This window comes from Macaca thibetana, chromosome 12 (assembly GCF_024542745.1).
Source record: "Macaca thibetana thibetana isolate TM-01 chromosome 12, ASM2454274v1, whole genome shotgun sequence".
Taxonomy (NCBI): domain Eukaryota; kingdom Metazoa; phylum Chordata; class Mammalia; order Primates; family Cercopithecidae; genus Macaca; species Macaca thibetana.
Genome location: NC_065589.1, coordinates 12,189,471 through 12,216,215, shown reverse-complemented (window position 1 = coordinate 12,216,215; position 26,745 = coordinate 12,189,471). Strand labels below are relative to the sequence as shown.

General features: G+C 40.0%; 1 protein-coding gene across 10 annotated transcripts in view; it reads left to right on the top strand.

The window, feature by feature from the left end:
* Window positions 1–890: 890 nt before the first annotated feature.
* Window positions 891–26,745, top strand: part of SP100 (SP100 nuclear antigen) — a 133,334-nt gene continuing 107,479 nt past the window's right edge. For 4 of the 10 annotated variants that reach the window (XM_050751092.1, XM_050751087.1, XM_050751083.1 and 1 more), the window contains exons 1-2: window positions 892–5,696; window positions 6,972–7,046. In XM_050751092.1, the coding sequence (XP_050607049.1) occupies window positions 5,665–5,696; window positions 6,972–7,046 (107 nt within the window). In that variant the 5' untranslated portion in view covers window positions 892–5,664. Of the gene's footprint in view, window positions 5,697–6,871; window positions 7,047–26,745 lie in introns of those variants that run through there. The other 6 variants (XM_050751086.1, XM_050751085.1, XM_050751082.1 and 3 more) reach the window with 3 other exon arrangements.

The window sequence follows — 26,745 nt, the reverse complement described above, 5'->3', positions numbered from 1 at the left end:
GGCCACCATGTATCTCCTTCCCTCGCCACACACGCATCACCTAGCAGTCCTAAGATCTAGGACAGTCTGGGGGCCATTCCATCTCACCATGATGAAAGTAATAGACATATGGAGGTCTGCAGAAATATTAGGAGTGCAGACTTGGTAAAAGGCTGCATTGTTCATTCAAGTCTTTCCTGGCTCCAGCCCTAGCCACCAGGCTCCCTCCACTCCTGGTGGTGTCCAGCCCGGCCTCATTGGCACCCTGAGGCTCACAAAGAGACCCCAGGCCGACCACAGCTCGAAAGACCTTCCTCCTCCTTTCTGAGGGTAGGTCTGACCCTGAAGCCTTAGTTCCATGCTGGTGGAGGCATCCAACATGGAGCTGCCTGGTTCCATATGTCAGGTGACAGCCTCAAGTGCTAACGGGGACACACTGGTGAACACAGGAAGATGTCACCAGGAATCCCCAGAATGTGAAACACAGTGAGCCTGTAGGGTCGTTCCTCTGCAGTCCAGCAGTTGGGGCTCAAAGTGAAACTAAAGGGAAAGTGAAGCCCCCTTCCCCTCACCCAGGGAGACTGGGTTTTGGGGCATTGCCAAACGTCTCTGCATGAAACGCACTTCTTTGAAGTCTCGTATCTTCTAATTCACTCCGCGCCACCCGTTGTTGCCGTTTGCCCACTATTTTTGAATGCTTTCAACTGCTCAGCATCGAGTCACATCAGTGTGCCCCGCAAGGACAGCAGGAGTGTCCTGCAGGGCGTTAGGGTGCGGGGCAGGCTTGAGGGCTTCAGCCTCCAGGGAGGTGCAGAAGGCAGGACCGCTCGTGGCTCCGGAAGGAATGAAACTCAGGGAAGAGGACAGGAACCAGGAGGAGCTAAGGGCAGAGTCCCCCGCCCCTCACGGGCTGAACAGAGGGCAGGCGGCGACCCGGTGGTGCTCGTGAGCTGCCAGAGGGCCAAATGATCTCAGAACCCAGTCCTTACATGGGTTCGACTTTATTTAGAAGGAACTACGGCCATTCTACCACACACTTCGAAGGGTTTGGTGAGCTAGAATCCCGATAAGAGGATTTTCGGTTTCTGTTTCCGCCCAGCCCTAAAGCGGCTGCAGCGCTATGCGCGGCGGGGAGGGGGCGCAGGCCCGGCGGGGGCGGAGCCCGGAGCAGCGCGGGGCGGCAGCGGGGACGGGAAGGCGGGAGGCGCACACGCGGAATGGCCGTCACGGGCCCCTTGCTCTTTGCGCGTGCTCACGGTGTGTCCGTGGCGGGCCTCGCCGGCTGGGTAGCCTCAGAAAGGAGGCATGAGGTGGCGCCCATGGACCACCAGGAGCCTGTGCTGTCCGTCAGCTACCAGGGGACAGGGATCTGAGGATGTTCCACGACAGATAGGACAGGGGCTCAGCTGAAGGACTCTGCGTGATGATGCGGACTCAGGGGCGGCCCTGGGCCAGTCTGTTTCCTCCTGGTGCTGCACAAGGACTGACGGCGTCCTCGGGATTTCTCATGAATGGTCCCCACCTTCAGAAGGTGTCCAGAGGGGCTCCTGTGTTGTCCAATGCTCCCCTTGTCTCTCTGACTCCCTACAACCCTTCACCCATAGCCTCTTCCTCCCCTGCCAGGGTACCTCTTCCCATTCGCCCATTTTCCAAGGATTCACTCCATTCAACAGCAGTAATCACATTTCCACCTCCAACAATCCCACTGGCATCTTACAGTGTTGCAGGCTCAGGTGTCCAAAGCTCCATCTTTAGGCCAGTCACTGAGGCTCTGCTGAGCAGGGGACCCTGGTGAGTGGGCGGGGGAGGATCAGACCAGCCTGGTCTCACCCAACTTCCTAAAAGCTGAAATATTGCCACCAAATGCCTGCTGAGCCCAGGGGATAATTGCATCACAATCATGCAATTGCAAGGAGCCATGACCCCAGCCTCTAGCCATCTGGGGCACAGATAGAAGAGAACCTGAGAAGAGAGATGCATACCCATGTGCTTGAACCCTTTGAGATATAGGCAAAATGGAGAGACAGATGGGGATCGAAATACCAACTTTATTCCTGATAAATGCTGGATTGGGGATGTGGCTTAGATATGTGGCAATAAAGGGACCCCCAACACTGAACTCCAGAACTGGGCTTAGTCACATGGCCTCAGGCTGCTCCAGCCCTCTCCCACACTATGCAGGCCCCTGTCCTTGTGCACTTGAGCTTGGAGGAGCCAACAGAGTCTTTGTCTCTGCAGGCAGGATGACTCCAGGGAGGCCCAGCAAGGAGCAGGCTCACTCCCACTCCCAGTTAGAGAAGAGTCCCCTAGAAGATGGGCAAGGACCGGGCCTTGATTGATTGATGTTCCACCTCCTAGAAGGAGACAGTTCGGCAGGACTGGGTGCTCCCACTAAATATCCCAGGTGCCTGCTCTTCACTTATCACTTCTACGTCCCTTGGAGGGTGGCCAGGTTCTCTATTCTCATGTCCCAGTGGTGCTGTTGCTGCAGCTGCCTCCTGTCCTGAAACTCTCTGGTCCATGATGCCAGTGACCTCATCTCAGGGATAGACTTCTGGTTCCCACATGGGGGTCCCAGGTTCAAGAATCACCCCCACCAGTAGAGGGTCTTGACTGCAAATTGTCCAGGTTCTTGGAGTTTTGAACAAAGAATTGGACGAAGTGCACAGCAAAGCAAGAAAAGAATGAAGCAACAAAAGAACGAAAGCAGGGATTTATTGAAAATGGAAGTACACTCCACAGTGTGGGACCAGGCACGAGCCGTGTTCAGTGGTCTTGGATACAGAATCTTCTCTGGTCCAAATACCCGCTAGAGGTTTCCCATTGACCACTTGGTGCTCACCTCATGTAAATGAAGTGGTGGCCTGCAATCAGTCTCATTGGTTGAGGAAAGCAACCAATCAAAGGCTGAAGTGAAGTTATAAAGGTCACACTCCTGTGCAAATCACAGGCTAAAGGGAAGTTACAAAGTTGCACTTCTATGCAAAGGAAGACTTGGAGCAAGTCTTCTCGGTCACTTCTTGTTCTTTGAGGAATGATGAATCAGAATCTAAATGGAAAATCTGGGCAGAGATAGAACCCCCAGTGGGAGCCACCCTGCCCTTCCATGTCTAGATCATCTGGGTTCCAACCTCCATCCGCCTCCAATGAAAAGCTTTTATCTTAACTTTGGAGTAAAGTTACAAAGTTACACTCCTAGGCAAACATCTGATTGGGTGCAAAAGAAACAACTATACATAGGTACTTTCAATTTCCCATTGCCCCACAGAAAAGGTGGAGGTTTGCAAAGGGAGTAGTCTCTGGACCTTTTGTTACTTAGGCATGGAAAGTTAGGGTTTTCCTTTCAATTTAGTTCTATGAAGTTAGCATGAAATGGCCTTAGGTTCCCTGCCTCCAGACCCTATTCTCCTGCCTCAGCCACACCACTGAAGTCTGAACTGAAGCTGCTCTTGGTGAAATGTATGAGGCCCATGACCTGGCTGGGTGCCCTGCCTGTGGTCCTTCCTCAATCACTGCCTCTCCTGCTTTTGAGTTTTCCAGGCTCCAGTAACTGGAACTACTTCTGTGACAGCAGAAACATTCCCTATTGCCTGTGCTCCTTGCAGCCATGGACAATGCCCCAGGAGTTCCATTATTTCCTTCTAAATAATCCAGCAGGATTTTTAGAAGTTCACACGACTTCTTAATTTGGTCCTGTCCCTTTCCCAACCCAGATGTGTCTGACATTGTTTTCTGGATCAAAGAAGCTTTGCTTTCTTCACAGAGGCCTACAGATTCTCCATATACCAGCAGAGCATGGTGCATGCTCATCTGTCTCCAACCTCATCCGATAAGAACGTCTCCTTCCCTGCTGCCAGGAGGTGCCCCAGCATGGGCGTGTCTGCCCGCGAAGTTCAACCCTTAAGGAATCCCCTGCCAACCTGTGGCTCATTGGTCTGGAATTCCAGGTGCTGCTCTTAGCAGCACCTAAGCACATCCAGGGAAAAGCTGGCACCTTTATGTCAGTGCCGCTCAGTGGCCTGGGCCTGCCTGCTGCCCAGAGGCAGCGAGAGGGGAGAATGTGAACCATACCAGAGCATACTGGTGTGGTCCATGCCAGGCTTTCTTGGGGCCAGTGTGCCTCATAGAGACTGGGATCAAAGGACAGCTGTGCCAGACAGAGGCTCAGCTTACCAGCCCTTCAGCCCCATAAAGTTGGGGAGTCATGAGGGGTAGCAAGAGTAAGAGAAAGAGAGAGAGACCTACAGGTGTGCAGTGCCTGATAGAAACAGTGACCTTGCGCACCGGAAAAGCTGTCCTCACCAGTGTCCTGATGCCTGGTCATTCACTCATGGGGAAAAGAAGGGCAGAAGTAGAGTGAGGGTAGAAAACTCCCTCCCCGACATTTTCAAATGTACCTGGACAAGCATCCTTATTCACAGCTGGAAAAAGTTGGATTCAGTAGAATGCCATTTTGAAAACATCGTTCTGAAGCGCTAACCCCTCTCGCCCCTGAATCCTCACTGGCTTCCACCCTCTGCTGACTTTGGGCCCCGGATTCCAGTGCCCCCAGGCTCCCAGCTGCCTCCCTGTCCCTGCCCCATGGTTCTGCGTGGAGTTCTGGTCCCTGGTTGTGTCCTGTGGCCCCATTCTCATGCGCCCTTTGCTTCTGTTTCTTTACCTATGACTTTATACTGATGTAGAGCAAGTCTTCTCGGTCACTTCTTGTTCTTTGAGGAATGATGAATCAGAATCTAAATGGAAAATCTGGGCAGAGATAGAACCCCCAGCAGGAGCCACCCTGCCCTTCCATGTCTAGATCATCTGGGTTCCAACCTCCATCCGCCTCCAATGAAAAGCTTTTGTCTTCTCAAGATTCCAGTTACTTCTCCGAAGTTCTCTTCACCCCTGGCTGTTGCGAGGTGGCCCCATAGTCAAGATTCCTTAAGCCCTTGCACGTAAAATGTTTGCCTTTCTTACCATGCTGGCTCCAGCCTCTGGTCCCAGGGGTGCAGACAGTTCTCTCTTACGTCTGGTTGATTTCCAGGAAGGCTAAGAACACTCTCCCCAGGTTACAATGCCGAGCATTTTGGTTCTCTCCAGCCCTGGGTCCCAATGTTGAGACCTACCTTAGTCCAGTTCAGGCTCTCCGATGGGCCTGAGAGAAGATTTAAAAGTTTCTGGCTTTACCCTCTAACCCTCCAACCTTCCATCCCCCACCCCCAGCCATCTCAGCAAGGGGAAGGGGCAAACATGGAGACTCCCCCCAGCTCCCATGTAAACTATGCCCCCTCTTAGAGGACAGAGCAGCTAAGGACAATTTTGGTTCAAGGAAATTTGTTTGTTGTTCACTGCATAAACAAGTGGACTTCCGGGAGCTGGCCCTGCTTGTCCCCTGGGCCCTCCTTCTCTGGTCCTGCAGGTCTTGCTGCTTGTCAGGCCTCTCCTCCAACCCTCTGCCACATTTCAGAAAAGCTGAGAACCCCTTGGAGTGAAAAAGGAGGAGAAACACAGTGTTCATAGCCAGCAGGAGGTTAAATAAATACTTTCACTTCTCTTTTCCCCATTTGGGCGGAGCCCTTTCTGAGTCAGTCTGTCGGCCGACTTCCTGCTTAGGGCCTGGGCAGCCACACTGCACACAGGCTGGGCCCACGAAGGGGCTCAGAGGCCAGGCTCTGAGGCCCAGGCAGGGCCTAGGGTGAGAAGATGGCAGATGGTGGCGGCGACCTGAGCACCAGGTAAGTCTTTACCTCTCTTCCTTTAACCTTTATCTGTGGCAGTAGTGGAGCTTTCATGCCTTTAGTTCAGTTTGTGCCTAAGGCTTCACTTTAGTTTAATCCTTCTTTGCAAGAACATAGGTATGCGATGTAATATAATGAAATGAAAGAGCATGTAATGGGGAAATCAGATTTTTGTTAAACGGGAGCAGGACAGCTGTTGGTGTGAGTCCAACTTGCCATAACACACGTGACTTTCTTGTTTTGGATCTACTGCTCAGCTGACCAGGACACTCTGAACATAGCAGTCGTTAGTGGCTGGGATTAACTGTTTCCTCATGATCTCTGAACCCTTTCACATCCCTCAGCCTTCCTCTACCTTCACATATGTCACGTCCAAAAAGGTGGTTTAGAAAATAAGCACTCGAGGGTGAACACCTGGCTTACTTTTAAACATTAGATGCTGTGATCTCACCTGTCCTGGCAAGGGGCATCTGTCGGCTGTTCCCATGACTGGCTCAGGGTCTGAGTTCTTATACCATCAACCTTGATCAAAAGAAGGAAAGGGAAGAAAAAGGCCCAAGGTGACAAAAGGCTAAATATTTTCATTTTTACTTCAATTTCCTGTCCCAAGATGGGGGATACCTCTGACCAGAAGAGAGAAGGAAATCCTATCTTTTCTCTAGTAATGAATTCAGAAATAACATTACTTAATCTTTTAAATTTTTTAATACAAAAGAAATACACTATACATTATTGTTCATTAAATTTAAAACAGTGGAGAAGTATATTAAGGAAAAAGTCATCTTTACTATTCACCCATTCTTGTAGCTTCCCTTCCCAGTCCTGTGAAGAGTCTTGGGCACAGCTTTTCTTATATTTTTCTATGCATTTATGTATCTAATGCATTTTTTGTAAATACATAATTTATGTTCTTGTTTTGTAATAAATTACATTGCATGTGCTAGTCTGCATTTTGCATGTTTACTTATTTTAATAGTGGAAAACTTAAGAGATCTTTTAACCTTAATACATATAGATCTGCCTCATTCTTTTTATACATGCTATTCCATAGAATTGATATATGATAATTATTTAACTATTCTCCAGTTGAAGGACATTTAGGTTGTTTTTAAACTGTTCACATTTACCAATAAGCTATCATAACAATGATTTTTGTCGGGGGGGAGGTTTTACATCTATACAAATATTTATCTTATCTCTAAACCTTAAAAATGGAATTATTGAGGCACAGGGTCCAGTTATTTTCTTGGTCCTGCCAAATTGTCTTTCTAGGAGTCTGAATGAATGTATTTCACCAATAGCGAATGAGACGAACCATCTTCCTGCACACAGCCACGGTTTGCAAAGGTGATGAATGAAGAGTTACATCTTGTTTTAATTTGTATTTTTCTTACGATGTGGAAAATTGAACAGCTTTTCATCTTTCTTGGCCATTTAAATTCCCTCTTCTATAAATTGCTTATTTTTTGCCAGTATGATTCCATTGAGGTGTTTGTCCTTTTTTTTTTTTTTTCATGATATGGGAGAATTCACTAAATATTCTGTAAGTATAAATATAGTTTTCTTGTCCATGACCTTTGTATATGGTAACTTTTATCTTATTAAAGCTTAAAATTTAACATATAAGCCTCTTGTGATATGGATTTGTTAAGATAGATGCACCCTTGTTATAAATGAGGTGATGCTGACAACTTCCGTGAGCACTGTCAGTTTTGACAGTTGTTTCTGTGTGAAGGTGGCAGATTCGCTACTACCGTTATTCCAGGAAGAGCTCCTCCTCTAAGATCTCTGAAAATTTTTTTGGATTTTTAAACAGAAATATTCTTACATTGGAGCCACTGTAGCCTTCACAGCTTTTATTTGCCCCTATGCTTTCATCTTTTCAGTTTTTTACTTTGTGTTCATAATAGTTTTCTCGAACTTTTCCTCCATGACAATTACCTTTGAATAGGTTTCTTGTTTCTTGTCATTTCCAGTTTTTTAAAAATTGAGTGTTTATTTTTGAGGAGGGATCTTAATTTGTTTCTAGACCTCTGCAAGCTCCATAACCTCTTGCCATTCAATCTTCACAGTCTTGCTTTATTTAGGTTTGCCTGTGCTGTTAAGAACTTTGGGATATTCTCCTTATTGTCTCTTAGTTATTTTTCCAGACTGATTCTGTCTGATCTTGTGTTCCGTGTGCCTGTGGTGGCTTTACAGCTCCTCTAGCCAGGCTCAGCCCAGGCAGGTCACCCCAAACTTCCCGCTTGCTTAGTCACAATCTGAATGAACTTGTTTTTTTTTACATTTCCTGTTTTATCTGAGATCAAATTGGTTTTTGTCTGAGCTACAGTTTGAAGTCTTTGTTTTGATTCTTATCAGTTTTTCTGAGGACACCATGAATTGATGAAATTATCCTTTTCCCTCTTGATTCGCAGTGCTACCCTTTTTGGGAGTATAGAGGTAGGGTGTGCTTCTGTGTTCTCTCTTCTCTGCCCTCGGCCTGTGACAGCCCCTCCTTATGCCAGTACCACGCTGCCACAGTGATGGCAGCTTCCCAGGAACTCTTGACATCTGAGGGAGCAAATCTCTTCCTCTTCCTCCAGAATGTCTTAGACTCCCAAATTCGCCTGTCAAAATCTTGAGATTTTGTGTGGAACTGCACTCAATCTATGAATCAGTTTGAAGAGAACGGACATCTTTATAATATTATGACTTCCATCTCGTGAATATGGTTTATGTATATTATTACTTTAAACATATTTCCTATTAAAATTTGTATTTTTCTCTCTGAAGGTTTTGCCCTTCTGCTAGATTCCTTTGTAGGTATTTGATATTTTTATGCCATTATTAACTAAAGTACTCCTCCCTTATCAACAGTTTTACTTTCTGAAATTTCAGTTACTTGCAGTAAAACTTGGTCCAAAAACATTAAATGCAAAATTCCAGAAAATAATTCATGAGTTTTAAGATACTTCGCATTCCGAGGAGTGTGATGAAATCTCATGCTGTCCCTCTCCATCCTGCCCAGGATGTGAACCATCCATTTATCCAGGGTATCCACAATGTTGACACTACCAGCCCATGAGTCCCTGAGTAGCTGTCCTGGTGATCAGATCGACTGTCCTGGTATAACAGAGCTCGTGTTCCAGGAACTCTTATTTTAGTCAATAATGGCCCCAAAGCACGAGAAGATTGATGCTGGCAATTCAGATATGCCAAAGAGAAGCCGTCAAGTGCTTCCTTTAGGTGAAAATGTGAAATTTCTTGAAAGAAAAAGATAATATGCTGAGGGTGTTAATATCTACAGTATGATGTTTTGAGAAAGGAAAAGAAACCACATTTACATAATTTTTAGTATAATACATTGTTATAGTTGATCTACTTTATTATTAGATATTGTTATTAATCTTTTATTGTGCCTTATTTATGTATAGATAGGGTAAAACGTAGTATATCCAGAGTTTGGTACTATCTGCAGTTTCAAGCATCCACTGGGGCTCCTGGAAGCATCCCCTGTGGGTACAAGGGAACTAGTGTACTAAATTTTATGTATGAATTTGCATTGGTGACCCATGTTCTGATCCATGGTTCTATTTTTCATTCTTGTTTCAATACTGAAATGTTTTAGTTACTATGATTTTATAGGTAGTGTTCTGTAACCTACCTTATTGGGATTCAATTGAGAGACACTAAATGAACAGATAAATTTAGGAAGAATTTATGTTTTTAAAAAAATCCTGAAAGACCCCAGTTAGAAACATAGCATCTCTCTCCATCTATTCATGATTCTTTGAACTTGGGACCCTGTTGAGTCACTTTAGTGCTAGGCATTTTAAAATTGTATTTGTAAATAGGAATTCATTTTCCTGTTAAATTTTCTAGTTATTTCTTGTAGGCATAAGGGAAATCTATTGATTTGAGTTCCCAGATCTTGTGCTTAGGAGTCTTACTAAGTGGTCTTCTCCCTCTTAATATTGTCTCGTGTCTTTCTGGAGAAATAATTACATCTTCAAAAATAGTAGAAGCTTTGTCTCCTCTTTTTCAGAATTTATACTTTTACCGTATACTTTTCTTTTTCTATCTTACTTTTTTCTTTCTCTTTTGCCTTAGTGCATTAGCCAGGACTGCCAGTGTAATACTGAATAGTAACAGTAAAACTGAGCATTTTAGCTTTGTTCCTGAGTTCGAGGGGAATACTTATAATGTTTACATTGAGGCTTTCTGATAGACACCTTTTTTCAAGTTAAGGACATTTTCTGCTGGCTCTGGTTTACTAAAAGTTATTTTTTTTAATCAGGCCTGTGTATAGGATATTTATCAAAATGCCTACTAAAGAATCTTTGAGAATTGTATCATTTTTTTCTCTTTTAATCTGTTTCGTCCAGAGTAAATTATATTGAAACATTTTATGAATTCAGTTATTAATTTCACCAAAGTAAAACATATATATAGCCTAAAGTATCAGTTGATAAGGCCTTCACAAACACAACTAGTTCTTTCTGCCATCTTCCCAGTCCATGTCCACTTTCCCAAATGGATTATCTTTAGCTTTTTGGCTCTTCCTTTTGTATTTACTTCTGTAATTTGAAATGATATGCTGATACAGCTCTTTGTAATTTTTCGAGTTTCAGACATTAAATTGTTCACATAATAGGACAGAAGATGAAGACTTTTTCTGTAACACTCCTTTTCACTCCCTGTCCATTCTCATAATACATCACAGTTGGAGGTTCATCAGTAATCAGTGTTACCATTATGATGACTATTTAAATGTTGTTCACAACCAAGTTATCTAGGTTTTATATATTATAAAATATATAAACTGCATAAAATACATAAATGTATTATATATTTTATAATATATAAATATATAAATCTATTTATAATATATAAATATATAAATCTATAAATGTATTATAATTACATTTCCTTTCCTGTGCAACATCCCCCCAACCCCCGCAAATAACTATTGCCCTCTTATATATATGCTTGGATTTTGTGCATCCTCACTATGAATTCTTCCCAAGCACTCTGCAGAATTCTAAAATTATTCTCAGTACAGTGAGACACATTGGGTTATTTATCAATTCCATTTTACTTTCTTGGGGAAGCCCTCTGGATAATTCCCTCCTGGAATTATCCATTCTCCTGATTCCATCAGTTCTGGTTAGTTTCAGTTTCCAAGGCTGACCTTCTGAAGCTTGACAGCTCTCCTGTGTTGGGTCTTGTTTTGTGGATTACACGTATACCTCTTTCTTGCTTTACTATCTCATTTTGGTTTACCACATTATCCAGTAGCCTCCTGACTAAGAGCTCATAGAAGATGTATCTCTCTCTCTCTCTCTGTGTGTATATATATATATAATATTTTGTATATTGTATATTTTGTTTTATATATATATATTATATATATATATAGTATATTTTGTTTTTATATATATATATATATAGAGAGAGAGAGAGAGAGAGAGAAAACCTACCTTACTGGGATTTAATTGAGAGACACTATGTATATGTGTGTGTGTGTGTGTGTGTGTGTGTGTAAATTGTACATGTCTGGAAAAAATTTTATCCTTAATCCTCACAACTGCATAAATATTTGTTAAGTATAAATGCAGAGTTTGGAAATTAATTTAGTTCACAGTCTTGCAACTTCTGGCATTGCTAATAGGAAGCCTGATGCCATTGTGATTCTTGATCCTGTCTTTTTATGTCACCTATTTTGCCTCTCTGAAACTTTCTGGCTCTTCTCTTTAATCCCTTGATTCTAAAATTTCATGATGGTTTGCCTTAATATGAGTGTTAAATTCATTTGTTGTGCTTTGCTCCTCAGGGCCTTTTCAAATGGACAACTTTATTTCAATTCTGATCATTTTGCTTGTGATATTATTTGATTATTTTTCTCCCTTCTGCTTTATCTCTCTCTTTTATCTTTTGGAATTCCTGTTAGTTGGATGTTAGGTTTCCTAGATTGATCCTCTGGAGACTCCCTGTTTTTTTCTTGAAAATATTGTATGTCTTCTTTTCTTGAATCTACCTTCTATGACATTTTCTGAGGACCTTCATTCCTTCTAGTGATTACAAAATTTCTGCCATTATATCTTTAATTTCCAAAAGCTCTTTTGAAAAGTTGGTTGTCTTTTATAGCATCTTGTTGTTGTTTCAAGAAATCAAAAATTTTCTCTCTAATAATGAGGATGATAATTTTTTAAATTTCATGTTTCTTCCAAGATTGTTTTAAGTTAGTTCCTTCCAGGTTTCCTTCCCAGCTCCTGCTCCATTATTTGCTTGTTCTGAAAGAATTCATCAAGTGTCCATTGGGTAACCATTCACATTTAAGAATCAGACACTAAAAATTTGATTAGGAGCTCTGTGCAAGGAATGCCTCTCATTGACTATACCTCATTTCGATTTTTCATTTTCCAACTCACCTTCTGAAGGAATGGTGCCACTAATTCCTGACAACTTCCAGAGTTCAAAAGTATACACTGGCTTACTCCTTGTCAGCTTCCCCTAAGCAAGTAATCAGAATTTTTATTCTTTCATTCTGTGAAATTAGCTACCATATATGCACCTATCTTCCAAAATGTTTGGTTATCTCTTATTTGATGCCCTTTCCTGTTCCCTGATCTTTGCTTCTTTTCTACCTCTAACTCTCCCTCATAGGTGGTTTCATGGGATTTCAGAAGGAACACAGATGAATGCAGGTGTGTTCAACCTGCCAGGCTTAACCAAATGCATAGATTCATTCTCTAATGTGACCTTTCCTGGAATCCCTGAGATAACATCTACATGGTCATGCCATATGACTCTTTCATCCACTCCCGGGTTGGATTTATTCATATTTTATCGTGGGATTTTACCTCATGTGTTTATAAGCAACTTTGTGACCTACAATTTTCATTTCTTATTTTGTATTTGTCTGGGATCGATAGCAGAACTATAGCAGCCTCATGAAATAACTGGGGGTGACTGAAATTTTGAATATATATATATATATATATGCACATATATGTGTTAGAATGGTTTGTTTAATACAGACATCGTCTGTTCCTTGAAAGATTGCAGAAAATTGTCCATTAAATTATTTTAAACTGATGTCTGTGGAAGTATATTATGCATTTCCAAGCTCTGGAAGTATATTATGCTTTTCTCCTATTATTTTTAGTTCTTATGCTGACCTTTGAGCCAGTTTTGATCATTTATATTGTCCTAAAAAGTAACTATTTTCCTAGATTCTCTCCTTATTGATAGAAAGTTGTATAGGAATTTCTTGTATAAAGTTTTCATCCTTTCCTTCTCTGAAGACGTTTCCTTTTTCCTATTCCTCCCATTGTTTATTATTGTTTTTTCCTTGATTTTTTGATCAATCTTTCCATTTTGTTGGTCTTTTCAATGAACCACCTTTTGGTTTTATTGATCCACTACTCTTATTTTCTGTTTGAGGTTTAATTAAATCTTGCTTTTCTTTATTATATTTTTCTGTATATTTTCTTTCCTAATTCTTTACTTCTCCTTTGTTGAGGGGATTACCTTGTGTTCTGTTTCTAATACATTGGTTTAAAACTTAACTTACTTGTCAGTGTTTCCTATTTTCTAATAAATGCATTTTAGGCCATGAATGTTCACCTCTGTGGCACCTTGGAAATGTTTGGCCTTTATAATATATGGTGTTTTCATTGGAGTTTATTTCTTAGCCATTTGTTATTTTGATTTTGATTTCCTGGTTAACTTAAGAAGTGTTTGGAAGCAGCTTTTAAAATTTCTCAGTGGAATGAGTTGGGGAAGTCGTCCCCTGTCCTTCGGTTGCTCCCTCTGATCCTATCACATTGTGGTTAGAAAATGTGTTCCTTAAGATTTCCATTTGTGAGAGTCTATTGTTGTTTCTCTTGTGGCCTAGTACATAGTCAGTTTTGAGGCTTCACCACATTTGAAAGGCAATATAGTGCAATGATTAAGAGTGTAGTAACTAAAGCCAGATAGTAGAGAGGGTAGGAGCAGGGAGGATCAACACTAGGATGATTGGGGAAGGGTGGTGTGAAGTCCAGCTCTACCACTGCATGCATGTAGAGATGGGGCAAGCCTTGTTTCTTCCCTGTAAAATGACAGTATTAATAATGGTGCTGTCAGCAGGCCTGTACAGGTTCTTGTCTTTGCCCCAGAAAAGAATTTGAAGGCCAGACCAAAATGAAAGTAAAGAAGATTGCAGAGCAAAAGCAAATACACACTCAAGAGAGGAATGCAAGTGTGCTCAAAAGAATGAGCTATGCCCAACCTGGCCAGAGCTCACATGCTATATGGATAAGCATAATGAAAGCATGGAATATTCCATCATAAGGGGAGGGATTGACTGGGTGCAGTGGCTCACACCTGTAATCCCAGTACTTTGGGAGGCCGAGGCAGATGGATCACCTGAGGTCAGGAGTTCAAGACCAGCCTGGCCAACATGGTGAAACCACATTTCTACTGAAAAATACAAAAATTAGCTAGGCGTGGTGGCAGGCACCTGTAATCCCAGCTACTCAGGAGTCTGAGGCAGGGAGAATTGCTTGAAAAGGGGAGGTGGAGGTTGTAGTGAGCCGAGATCGCACCACTGCACTCCAGGCTGGGCAAGAGAGTGAGACTCCATCTCAAAAAAAAAAAGGGGGGGATTTTCTGGGTAATCAGTGAGCAATTCCCAGTTGGGGTGCCAGCATTTTCTTTAAATATAGTTAATTTGGAACTGCTGTGGTGTCAGGTCCATGATGGGAGTGGAAGGTTTCCCCAGGGAAGTTTTATGGCTGTAGGGGCATAATGCAACCACATTTGTCATCCTACAGAAATCATCTAAATGTGTAAAGACAATCCAGTGCTTTAGGAACACAGACCATAATGTAATTGCTTGAATTAAAAGTCTCCTAAGGTTAAAATATTTAGCTGTGATTACCTTTTTTTTTTTTTTTGGTGTTATTGAGGTATAATTGTATACATTGAAGGTGTACAACATAATGATTTCGTGTTTATATTGTGAAATGATTACCACAATCAAGTTAGTTAACATATCCATCATGTCACATAGTTACCATTGTGTGTGTGTGATGAGAACATTTAAGATCTACTCTCTTAGCAAATTTCAAGTATGTAATACATTATTGTTTGTTTGTTTGTTTGTTTTTTTGAGATGGAGTCTTGCTCTGTCGCCCAGGCTGGAGTGCAGTGGCACGATCTCAGCTCACTGCAAGCTCCGCCTCCCCGGGTTCACGCATTCTCCTGCCTCAGCCTCCCGAATAGCTGGGACTATAGGCACCCGCCACCACGCCTGGCTAGTTTTTCGTATTTTTTCACTAGAGACGGGGTTTCACCATGTTAGCCACGATGGTCTCGATCTCCTGACCTCGTGATCCGCCCGTCTCGGCCTCCCAAAGTGCTGGGATTACAGGCTTGAGCCACCGCACCCGGCCATATTATTGTTAACTATGGTTTCCATACTACACATTAAATTCACAGAACTTATCCATCTTATAACTGAAAGTCTGTGCCCTTTAACCAACATTTTCCCATTCCTCCCATTTCCCAGCCCTTGGCAACTGCTATTTGACTCTGTTTCTATGATTCACCTTTTTTAGATTTCTCAATTTGAGTCTAATCTAGCAATGGGCTTGTCATACATGGCCTTTATGGTATATTTCATTTATACCCAATTTGTTAAACTTTTTTTTTTTTTTTATCATGAAAGGATGTTGAAGTTTTCAAATCCTTTTTCTGCATCTATGAAAATGTTCATATGATTTTTGTCCTTCATTCTGTTAATGTTGCACAACACCTTTATTGATTTGCGTGTTGCATCATCCTTGCACCCCAGGGATAAATCCCACTTGATGGTGATAAGTGATCATTTTAGCGTACTGTTGAATTTGGTTTGGTTTGGTAGTGTTTTGTAGATAATTGTTCTATCTATGTATATCAGGGGGAATGGCCTGCAATTTTTTTTCTTGTAGTGTTCTAATCTGGCTTAGGTATCAAGGTAATGCTCATAAAATGAGTTTGGAAGTGTTCCTTGCTCTTAATGTTTTTTGGAAGAGTTTTAGAAGGATTGGTATTAGTTTCTTCTTAAATGTTTGGTAGAATTCACTAGCATAGCCAACTGGTTTTTCTTTAATGGAAAGTTGTTTACTTTTTCAATCTTTTTACTCATTATTGATCTGTTTAGATTATCTGTTTTTTCAGGATTCAGTTTTGATAGAGTGTGTATTTCTAGGAATTTGTCTATTTCTTCTAGGTTATCCGATTTGTTGATGTATAATTGTTCACAGTAGTCTCATGATTCTTTGTATTATCATGTTATCAGTTGTAATGTTTCCTCTGTCATTTATAAGTTTATTTGAGTCTTGTCTCTTTTTTAACTTGGTTAGTTTAGTGAAAGATTTGCTAATTTTGTTTATCTTTTCAAAGAACCAATTCTGAGTTTTGTTTATCTTTTCTATTGTTTTCCTATTCCCTATTTATTTCTGCTCTAATCTACATTATTTTCTCCCTTCTGCTGCTAACTTTGGGTTTACCTTATCTTTCTTCATCAACTGTAAAGTTAAATGATTTACGATATTTTTCCTAATGAAAGCATTTATAGCTATAAACTTGCCTCTTAGAACTGCTCTTACTGCATTCCATAGTTTTGCTATGTTGTGTTTTCATTTTTGTTTGCCTCAAGATATTTATAAGTTACCTTTTTGGCTTCTTCTTTGACCTATTGGTTATTCAGGAATGTGTTGTTTAACACCTTACATTATTTATATATTCTGTACAGAAGTTATAAATTCTTCAAATTTCCTCCTATTATGGATTTCTAGTTTCATATTATTGTGGCCAGGAAAGACACTTGATATGATTTCACTTTTGAATTTGTTAAGACTTCTTTTGTGGCCTAACACATGATTTTTTTTTTACTGGAGAATGTTTCATGTACACTGAAGCAGAATGTGTATTCTGCTGCTGTTGAATGAAATGTCCTGTATATGTTCATTAGGTCTATTTGATCTAAAGTCTGGTTCAAGATCAATGTTTCCCTATATTTTTCTGTCTGATTGATCTATGATTATTGAGGGTAGAGTATTAAAGTCTCCTACTAACATTGTATTGCTGTTTCTTTCTTTTTTCAGTTCTGTTAGTATTTGCTTTAGTTATTTAGAAGTTCCAGTGCTGTATGCAAAAATATTTACAGTTGTTGTATCCCTTTGATGAACTGTCACCTTTATCTTTATATATTGATCTTCTCTATCTCTTGTGGCCATTTTTTACTTAACGTATATTTCATTTGGTATAAATATATTCACCTCTGCTTTCTTTTGGTCACTTTCTGCATGGAATATCTTTTTTCATACCTTCACCTTCAGCCTACTTGTGTTCTTAGGGCTAAAACAAGTCTGTCTGTCTGTCTCTCTCTCTCTCTCTCTTTTTTTCCTTTGGCAGGGTCTCACTCTGTCACCCAGGTTGGAGTGCAGTGGTGCTCTCTTGGCTTACTGCAAACACTGCCTCCCAGGTTCAAGCGATTCTCCTGCCTCAGCCTCCCAAGTAGCTGGGATTACAGGTACCTGCCACAACACCCAATTAATTTTTATATTTTGGGTAGAGACGGGGTTTCACTATGTTGGCCAGGCTCGTCTTGAGCTCCCGACCTCAAGTGATCATCCGCCTGGGCCTCCCGAAGTGCTGGGATTACATGTGTGAGCCACTGCACCTGGCCTAAAATGAGACTCTAATATGCAGCAGATTGTTTGATCTTGTGGCGTTTTTTTTTAATCCATTCAGTCACTCTATTTCTTTTGATTAGATAATTTAATCCATTTATTGATAGGTAAGAACTTACTATTGCCACTTTGTTAATTGTGTTCTGACAGCTTTGTAGTATCTTTTTTCTTTCTTTTTTTCTCGTTGCCCTCCTTTGTGATTTAATCACTTTTGAAACGATCTACTTTGATTCCTTTCGCTTAATCTTGTTTATCTACTACAGGTTTCTACTTAGTGGTTACTATGAGGCTTACATAAGATATTTTATAGCTATACCATCCTATTTTAAGCCAACAACTTCAATCACATGCAGAACTCTATACTTTTACTTCTCCCCTCCCTCACATTTCAGTCAATTGATGTTACAATTTACGTATTTTTTATATTTTGTCTCCAATAACAAATTACTGTATTAGTGCATTCTCACACTGCTTTAAAGAACTACCTGAGGCCAGGTGCAGTGGCTCACGCCTCTAATCCCAGCACTTTGGGAGGCCAAGGTGGGTGGATCACCTGAGGTCAGGAGTTTGAGACCAACCTGATCAACATAATGAAACCCTGTCCCTACTAAAAATACAATAATTAGCCAGGTGTGGTGGCATGTGCCTGTAGTCCCAGCTACTTGGGAGGCTGAGGCAGGAGAATCACTTAAACCCAGCAGCCAGTGAGCCAGGATAGCACCATTGCACTTCAGCCTGGTTGACAGAGCAAAAGCAAGACTCTGCCTCAAAAAAAAAAAAAAAAAATAGAACTACCTGAGGCTGTGTAATTTATAAAGAAAAGAGGTTTAGTTGACTCATAGTTCCACAGACTCTACAGGAGGCATGGCTGGGGAGGCCTCAGAAAACTTACAATCATGGTGGAAGGGCGAAGGGGAAGCAAGCACATCTTCACATGGCTGCAGGAGAGAAAGAGAGTGAAGGGAGAAGTGCTACACACTTTTAAACTAGATCTCATAAGAACTGACGCACTGTCACAAGAACAGCAAGGGGAAAATCCACCCCTATAATCCAATTCCTCCCACCAGGGCCCTCCTCCAACACTGGGGATTGCAATTCAACATGAGATTTGGGTGGTGACATGGAGCCAACTATATTAATTGCTATAGATATAATTATTTTTAATAGTTTGTTTTTTAACTTTTATACCAGAATTGAAAATGACTTATGCACAATCATTATAATATTAGAGATTTCTGACTTTCACTATATATTTACCTTTACTGGTGAAGTTTTGTATATTTATATATTGTTATGTTGTGAATTAGTACCATCTCATTTCAGCTTGAAGAACTCCCTCTAGCACTTCTTGTAAGACAGGTCTAATGATGTTGGACTCCTTCAGCTTTTGCTTGTTTGGGAAGGTTTTTATCTCGCTTCTGAAGGACAGCTTTACCAGGTGTAACATTCTTGGTCAGTAGAGTTTCTATTCTTTCAGCATTTTGAATATATCACCCTAATCTCTCCTGGGCTGAGAGGACATTTCTGCTGAGAAATTCACTGCTAGTCTTATGAGGGCTCTGTTATACATAATGAGTTATACTTTCCTTGCTGCTTTCAAAATATTCTGTCTTTATCTTTTGATAATTTAATTATAATATTTTGATGTCAAATTTTCTTGTTCAATCTGTTTGGACACCTTTGGGCCCAATGAATCTGGATGTTCATTTCTCTCCCCAAATGTGGGACGTTTCCAGCCATTACTTCTCTAAATGTACTTTCTGTTCATTTTCTCTCTCTCTTCTCCTTCAGTAATTCCCATAATTTGCATGTTGTTTTACTTGATGGTGTCCAATAAATCCCATAGGTTTTTTTTAAACTCATTTTTATTCTTTGCTATTTTTGCTCCTCTGAGTAAATAATATCAAATGACCTATCTTTGAGTTCATTTAGTCTTTCTTCTGCTTGAATGAGTCAGCTGTTAAAGCTCTCTATTAAATTTTTCCATCCAGTCATTGTATTTTTCAGATCTAGGATTTCTGGCTTTTAAAAAATGGTTCCTGTTCCTTTCTGGCATTATAACTTTGTTTATATATTGTTTTCTAATTTTGTTGAGTTGTCTATCAGTGTTTACTTATAGTTCACTGAACTTTTTAAAGAGAATTATTCTGAATTCTTTGTCAGTAAGTTCATAGATCATTATTTCTTTAGAGTCAGTTATTAGAGCATGTTAGTTTATTTTAGTGGTATTATTTTTTCCTGATTCTTTATGATCCTTGCATCCTATCATTGGTGTCTGCACATTTGAGGAAACAATAACCTCTTCCAGGCTTTATAAGTTTGTTTTGGCAGGGAAAGCCCTTCACTAGTCAGTCCAGCCTGGAGTTCTGGACAGGTCAGCTGGTAGCATACATGGACAGGCAGAGCTTTCTGTTGAGATCTCTTGCTGGGCCAGATCATTGCCTGTGCTCTGAGATTGGATAAGGCCACTACTGGTCTCTATGGTTGTTTGGATGTTTTGACTGGACCCTTTTGCTGGGCAGCAGCTAATGGCCAGGCTCTAAGATGGGACAAGGCCTTAACCTACTGCTAGGTGTGATCACAGGCTGGGCTCTGTGATTAGGCAGAGTTGAAGGCTGTGTTCCACAGTTGGGTGGTGCCACTGTATTAGTTATTCTCCAGAATAGGGCCACTTGCTGTGCTTCAAAGTTTATCAGAGTTGCTACCAGGTGCCCAGGTTCAGTGGGACCACAGAATATGCCCCACCTTTAGGTCCTTGCTGCAAGCTGGGCTCGTCAGTCAGGTAGCAGAAATTTCTGGAATCCCTGGTCAGGCAAGGCTGCAAGTTGTGCCCGACAGTTCAGAAGTGTCACTGGCTGGGCTGTGTGATCGGGTAGGACCACAGGCTATGTTCTACATTTGGACAGGGTGACTGGTTCTACTCCCGGCCTGGGCATGGCCACAGGCTGGGATCTCTGGTTGCTTGGGGCCCCAAAGCTGTGCCCACCATTGAGAGAGGTCATTGGCTTGGTTTCCTGCCCATGCAGGTCATTGGCTGGGCTTTGCACCTGGGCAGGGTCTCAATTTGTTAGCAGGGCTAGAGACCATAGCAGGGCTAGAGACCATACTCTGTAGTTAGACAGGGTGGCTGGCTTGATTACCTGCCTGGAAAAAGACATATGCTAGGATTTGAGGCTGGGCAGAATCTCTTTGGGGGGTTCCCTGGTTAGGCAAGACAGAAACCTAAACACCTTAGATGGACTGGGCTGCTGGCTAGGCACCCAAGCTAGTTAGAACTGCTGACCATGCTGCCTGGACAAATAGGGCCACCAGGTTGCCTCTGCAGGTGGACAGAGCTGCTGGCTGAGCTCTCTGATAGGGTGCTGATGTCAGGAGCACAGTACCAGCATGATGATCTATGCATTGGCCACTGTGAGCCCTGCCCTCACTTCTTCATTTCTAATCAAACCCAGGTGGTCCAGTCCCACTGATTGCCCGTTTGTTTCCCATGAGGCAAGACAGAATTGGGCCTCCTAAGAAGCAGCCCAGAATGCCAGGGAAGCTGGGTGTCCTCCTTAGGCTCCCCACTAGAGAAACCTTAGGCTCCCCACTAGAGAAACCTTAGGCTCAGGGAAAACCTTGGTGTGGCACTGTGCCAGCCTGGGGGAGGAGCACTTTCCTCCTGGGGAGGAAAGTGAAACCATTCCTCTTACCCTTCTAATGTGGTTTTTCTCAGGTTTTGTGGTCCAAGGGAGGTAGTTCAGCCTCTCTTGGGTTCTGAAATTTTCACAAAGGCATCCTTGTCTATGGATAGTTGCTAATGAGTCTTTCTGGGAGAGAGACTAAAGCCAGAAACCTCCTATTCTGCCATCTTAGTGACATCCCATCCTGGATGTACCTTTAAAATCTAAGGTTCTAGTTTCAGCTCTGGAAAACTTTTTTTAAATTTGGTTTCCCTATTCTCATTCTTTCTATTCTCTTCTGGAATTCCCTTTGGCAGAATGTTGAAACATCTTATGCAAAAGAAAAACCTTCTTTCTTCACATTTTCCATATCTTTCCCCCCAGCTATATTCCAGAAAGAAATATGTGACTCACTAAGTTACTCTTCAACTGAGTCTATTCTGCACACCCAACTTTATTTTTTAACAGCTTTAATGAGGTATAATTTATATACTGTAAAATTCTCCCATTTTAAGTGTGTATCTCAATGATTTTTAACGGAATTACAGAGTTCTGCAACCGTCATCACAATCCAAGTGTAGAATATTTTCACTACCCTTAAAAGCTTCTTCATGACTATTTGGGATCAATTCCTGCTCCTATTCTTCAGCCCTAGGCAACCACCAATATACTTTCTATCTCTGTAGTTTTCCCTTTCCTGGACATTTCATGTAAATGGATCATATATGGTCTTTTACATCTGGGTTATTTCATTGAATGTAATATTTTTGAAGTTCATCCATGTTTTAGCATGTATTTATATTTCATTCCTTTTTATTGATGAGTTGTATTCCTTTATATGGCTCTATCAATGGTATTTTTTTCATTTGCCAGTCAATGGAAATTTGGATTGTTTTTATTTTTTGACTATTATGAATAATGCTGTCTTGAGTATTTGCATACAAGCCTTTGTGTGGATATACATTTTCATTTCTAGGTAGATATTTAGGAGTGAAATTATTGGGTTCTATAGTAGCATTATGTATCACTTTTTAAAAATCTGTCTTACATTGTTTCCAAAAGACCATTTTACAGCAATGTATAAGGTTCCAGTTTTTCCACATCTTTGCTAAAACTTGTTATTTTCTGTCTTTGTAGTCATTCCAGTGGATGTGTTTTGGTATTTTGTTGTGGTTTGATTTTGCTTTTCTCTAATAACTAATGATACTGAACATCTTTTCACATGTTTTTATTTTTCACATGTCTTTTGGAGAAATATCTATTCAAATCATTTGTCCATTTTTAATTGGCTTGTCTTCATATTGAGTTGTCAGAATTCTTTACATATCTGAATACAAGTAGTTTATTAAAAATATGATTGGCTAATGTTTTCTCTCAGACTGTGACTAATCTTTTCTTTCTCTTTATGGTATATTTGAGGCACAAAAGATTTAAATTTTGTTAAATTTTAACTTATTTATTCTTTTAAGGATTATACTTTTGTTGTAGCTAATTCTTTGTCTTACCTAAAGTCACAAAGATTTTTGCCTGTGTTTTCTTCCAAAAGTCTTATCATTTTTGCTGTTTTACAAGACTACTGCATAATTTGGGGAACCCAGTGAAAAATGAAAATGGCGGGGGGAATCCTTGTTCAAAAATTATTAAGGATTTCAAAACAGTGAAAGCAGACACTAAACTAAGCACAGAGTCTTTTGTGACTGCACAGGATGCATGTCCATAAAGCCATCCCTGCTTTTACATTTAGATCCATGATCCATTTTGAGTTGATTTATGCATATGGTGTGAGGTAAGGGTCTAATTTCATATTTTGCATGTGTCTATCCAGTTGTACTAGTACTATTTGATTGAAAAGACTATCTTTTCCTCATTTAATTGCCTTGGCACTTTTGTGGAAAATCAATTGACCAAAAACCTAAGGATTTATTTCAGCATTCTCAGTTCTGTTGTATTGATCTTTATATATATTTATGCCAGTACTGTCTTGATTCATGCAGCTTTATAAGAAGTGTTGAAATCACAAAGTATAAGTCTTCCAACTTTTTTCTTCTTTTTCAAGACTGTTTTGGATATTCTGGGTTCTTTGCAATTCCATGTAAATTTTAGGATCAGCTTCTCAATTTCTACAAAAGGCCATTTGGGATTTTGATAGGAATCATATTGAGTCTCTAGATCAGTTTGGAGAGAATTGCCATGTTAAACATATTGAGTCTTTCAATCCATGAACATGGGCATCTCTATTTATTTTGATCGTTAATTTCTCTCAGCAACATTTTGCCATTTTCAGCCTACAAGTCTTGCATTCTGTTTGTTCACTTTATTTTTAAATGTTTTATTATTTTGCCTACCTTTATTTTTGAATTTACAAACTCAACTTTTAAATTTCTAAGTTTCCTAGTTGGTTGAATGTTATTCATAACTTATTCAATATTAATATTATTATTATAACTTATAATAAGTTATGGGGTTATTAAATATACTTACTCAAAAGTCTTATTCTGTTTACTGTATTATTTCTATTCTTGGATATTACCTAAAAAATGGTAAAAGAAAGATCTGAAGGGACCTGGTTAGAACTCTGAAACTGCCCACTAAGCCAGTGTTAACACCTGGGGTGTAGTGGTTGCATGTTTTCCCTAACATTTATTCTGCATTTTATATACAAATGAAAGACTTTTTTAATTTATATAAAAACGTAATCATAATATATTGATCTAAACATGATGTTTTCATTGAACAACAAAACTAAGACCATCTATCCAAATTACTAGAATTAAATAGCTATGTAATAGTTCAACAGTGTATATTTACAGTAATGTACTTAACCAGTCAGCTGAATAGACAATTAGGTTGTTTTCAGGTTTAGTAGTATATGTTATTGTTGAAGGATTTTTCCTGGTAAAAACAAATGCTTCAACAAAAATTTTGCATTTATGAGCATCTAGTCAACAAATACTTATGGAACACCTTGTATATATCAGATACTCAAGAAAAATCAGTGGACAAAACAGACAAAACCTCTGCCCTCATGGCATATATATTTTTGAGGAGAAAAGAGACAATAAAGAATATGATAAACAATAAGTAAATAAGTAATTCATTTGGCATATTAGGGAGTAGTGAGGGCATGAGAAAAAGAAATAGAGGCAGATTAGGGGCTTGGGAGTATGGGGGCATGCTAGGGGGATTGTGATTGTGATTTTTAGATAGGTTGGTCAAAGCAGACCTCATTGAGAAGGTGATAGTGAAGCAAGGATCTAAACGAGACAAGGGAGTTAGTTCACTACATAGATATATGTGTCTGTGCTAAGCAGAGAAAATAGCCAGTATCAAGTCCCTAATGGTGGAGAATCTCTGGTGTAGTCAAGAAACAGCAGAGGTGAGTGTGGCCCAACAGACATGAGCAAAAGGAGAGGAGCAAAGGATATATCATTTCAGACCCTTTGAACAGTGTAAGGATCTGTCTTTCACTCTTGAAGAAATTGGGAGCATTGAAAGTTCTGCAGTTCTTGTTTTTATAAGATGGATGTTGTCTTTTTATTTCTATAGGATAGATTCCAAAAGTGGATCTGCTGGGTCAGTCTGTAGTAAATCTTAAAATTTAGTAGATGTTGCCAAATCTTTTCTGAAAAGGCTATAGTAATTCATGCTCACACCAGGGATGAGTAAGTGTCTGTTTCTCTGAATCTTCTCCCGTGTGACACAGTGTCGCTAATGAAATTCTGTTTGCCAGTCTAATGGGTGAGCAATAGTTTCTCATTGATGTTTTAATTTTTATGTATTCACATCTTTATTAGACATTTTCATTTCCTCATATTTAAGCTGCCTGTTCAGGTCCATTTTGGAGGGACTATTTGTTGCTTTTTATTAATAGACTGTAGTCTTTGCCCATTAATATCAGATATATTAATCCTTTGTCATATATATTGAAAATGCTTTTCTATACTCTTTTATATCTGTATTGCTTTTAAAAAACATTTTAACCTATTAAGAGAAATCTTCCTTTAACTACTCTCTTCTCAAATTTTTCTTGTCTGACTCAGATATTTGTTCTGTCATTTAAATATTTACATTATTTGATTCAGGTTTTTTTCCAACTTTTATTTAAGTTCGGGGGTACATGTGCAGGATGTGCAGATGTTCTACATAGGCAAAAGTGTGCCATGGTGATTCGCTGTGTGATTCATTCCATCACACAGGTGTTAAGACCAGCATTCACTAGCTCTTCTTCCTGATCCTCTCCCTCCTTCCAGCCCCCGCCCTCCGACAAACCCAAGTGTGTGTTGTTCCTCCTCATGTGTCCATGTGTTCTCATCATTTAGCTCCCACTTATAAGTGAGGACATGTAGTCAGCACTATTCACAATAGCAAAGACATGGAGTCAACCTAAATGGCCATCAGTGATAGACTAGAGGAAGAAAATATGGTACATATACACTATGAAATACTATGCAGCTATAAAAAAGGAATGAGATCATGTCCTTTGCAGGGACATGGATGGAGTTGCAGGCCATTATCCTTAGCAAACTAATGCAGGAATATTTTATCCAGTTTTAATGGGGTTCTGGGTTGCAAGTGCACCATACTTACATAATAATTTCAGAATAATGGATGTTTTAAAATTACTACCTTTTTTGTAATTGGAGGCCTTTCATAATCTCTGTTTATTTAGATCTTATTTAATTTTCTTCAATAAGATTTTTATAGTTTTCTTCATATAGGTCTCATACCTTTCAGATGTTTATAAATATATACATTTGTATTTGCTATTGAGTCTGAGTGTTTTTTTCAATGTATGTCATTCCAAATAAAAACTATAAGTTTTATATATCTATTTTCTATTCATACTCTCATATGGTTTGGCTGTGTCCCCACCCAAAATCTCATCTTGAATTGTAATCCCCATAATCTCCAGGTGTCAAGGGAGAGACTAGGTGGAGGTAATTGAATCATGGGGTAATTTCGCCCATTCTATTCTCATGATAATGAGTAAGTTCTCATGAGATCTGATGGTATAAGGGGCTCTTCCGCCTTCACCTGGCACTTCTCCTTCCTGTTGCCTTGTGAAGAAGGTGCCTTGTTTCCCCTTCCCCTTCCACCATGATTGTAAGTTTCTTGCGGCCTATCCAACCACACTGAACTAAGTCAATTAAACCTCTTTCCTTTATAAATTACCCAGTCTCGAGCAGTTCTTTATAGCAGTGTGAAAACAGACTAATATATACTCCTCAGTAAATTTTTTTTCTAGTTCTTATGAATTTTATTAGGTCTCTAGGTTTCCTACATATATAATTATAGAACATATTGTACACTATTTTAGTATTTCTATCAATTATTTTATTTTCATATCCTATTGCATTAGCTAAAGCTTCTAAAATATGTATATGTGAACACATATGTATATGTGTATACACACACACACATATATATGTAAAAGATGGTGGTAATGGTAGACATCCCCATATTGTTTTCTATTTAAATGACTTCACCATTAATGTTTACCATAACATTTGCTGATTTTAGAGACTTCATGTTGTGTTAGTTTTTATTTCATAAAGAGTTTTAATTTAAAAAATAATAGCTGCTAGGACTTATCAAATTCCCTTTTAAACCCATTCGTGAATATGTTTAAATATGTTTTCTCTTTTACTTATTGATATAAAATTATAGAGACTTTCTAAA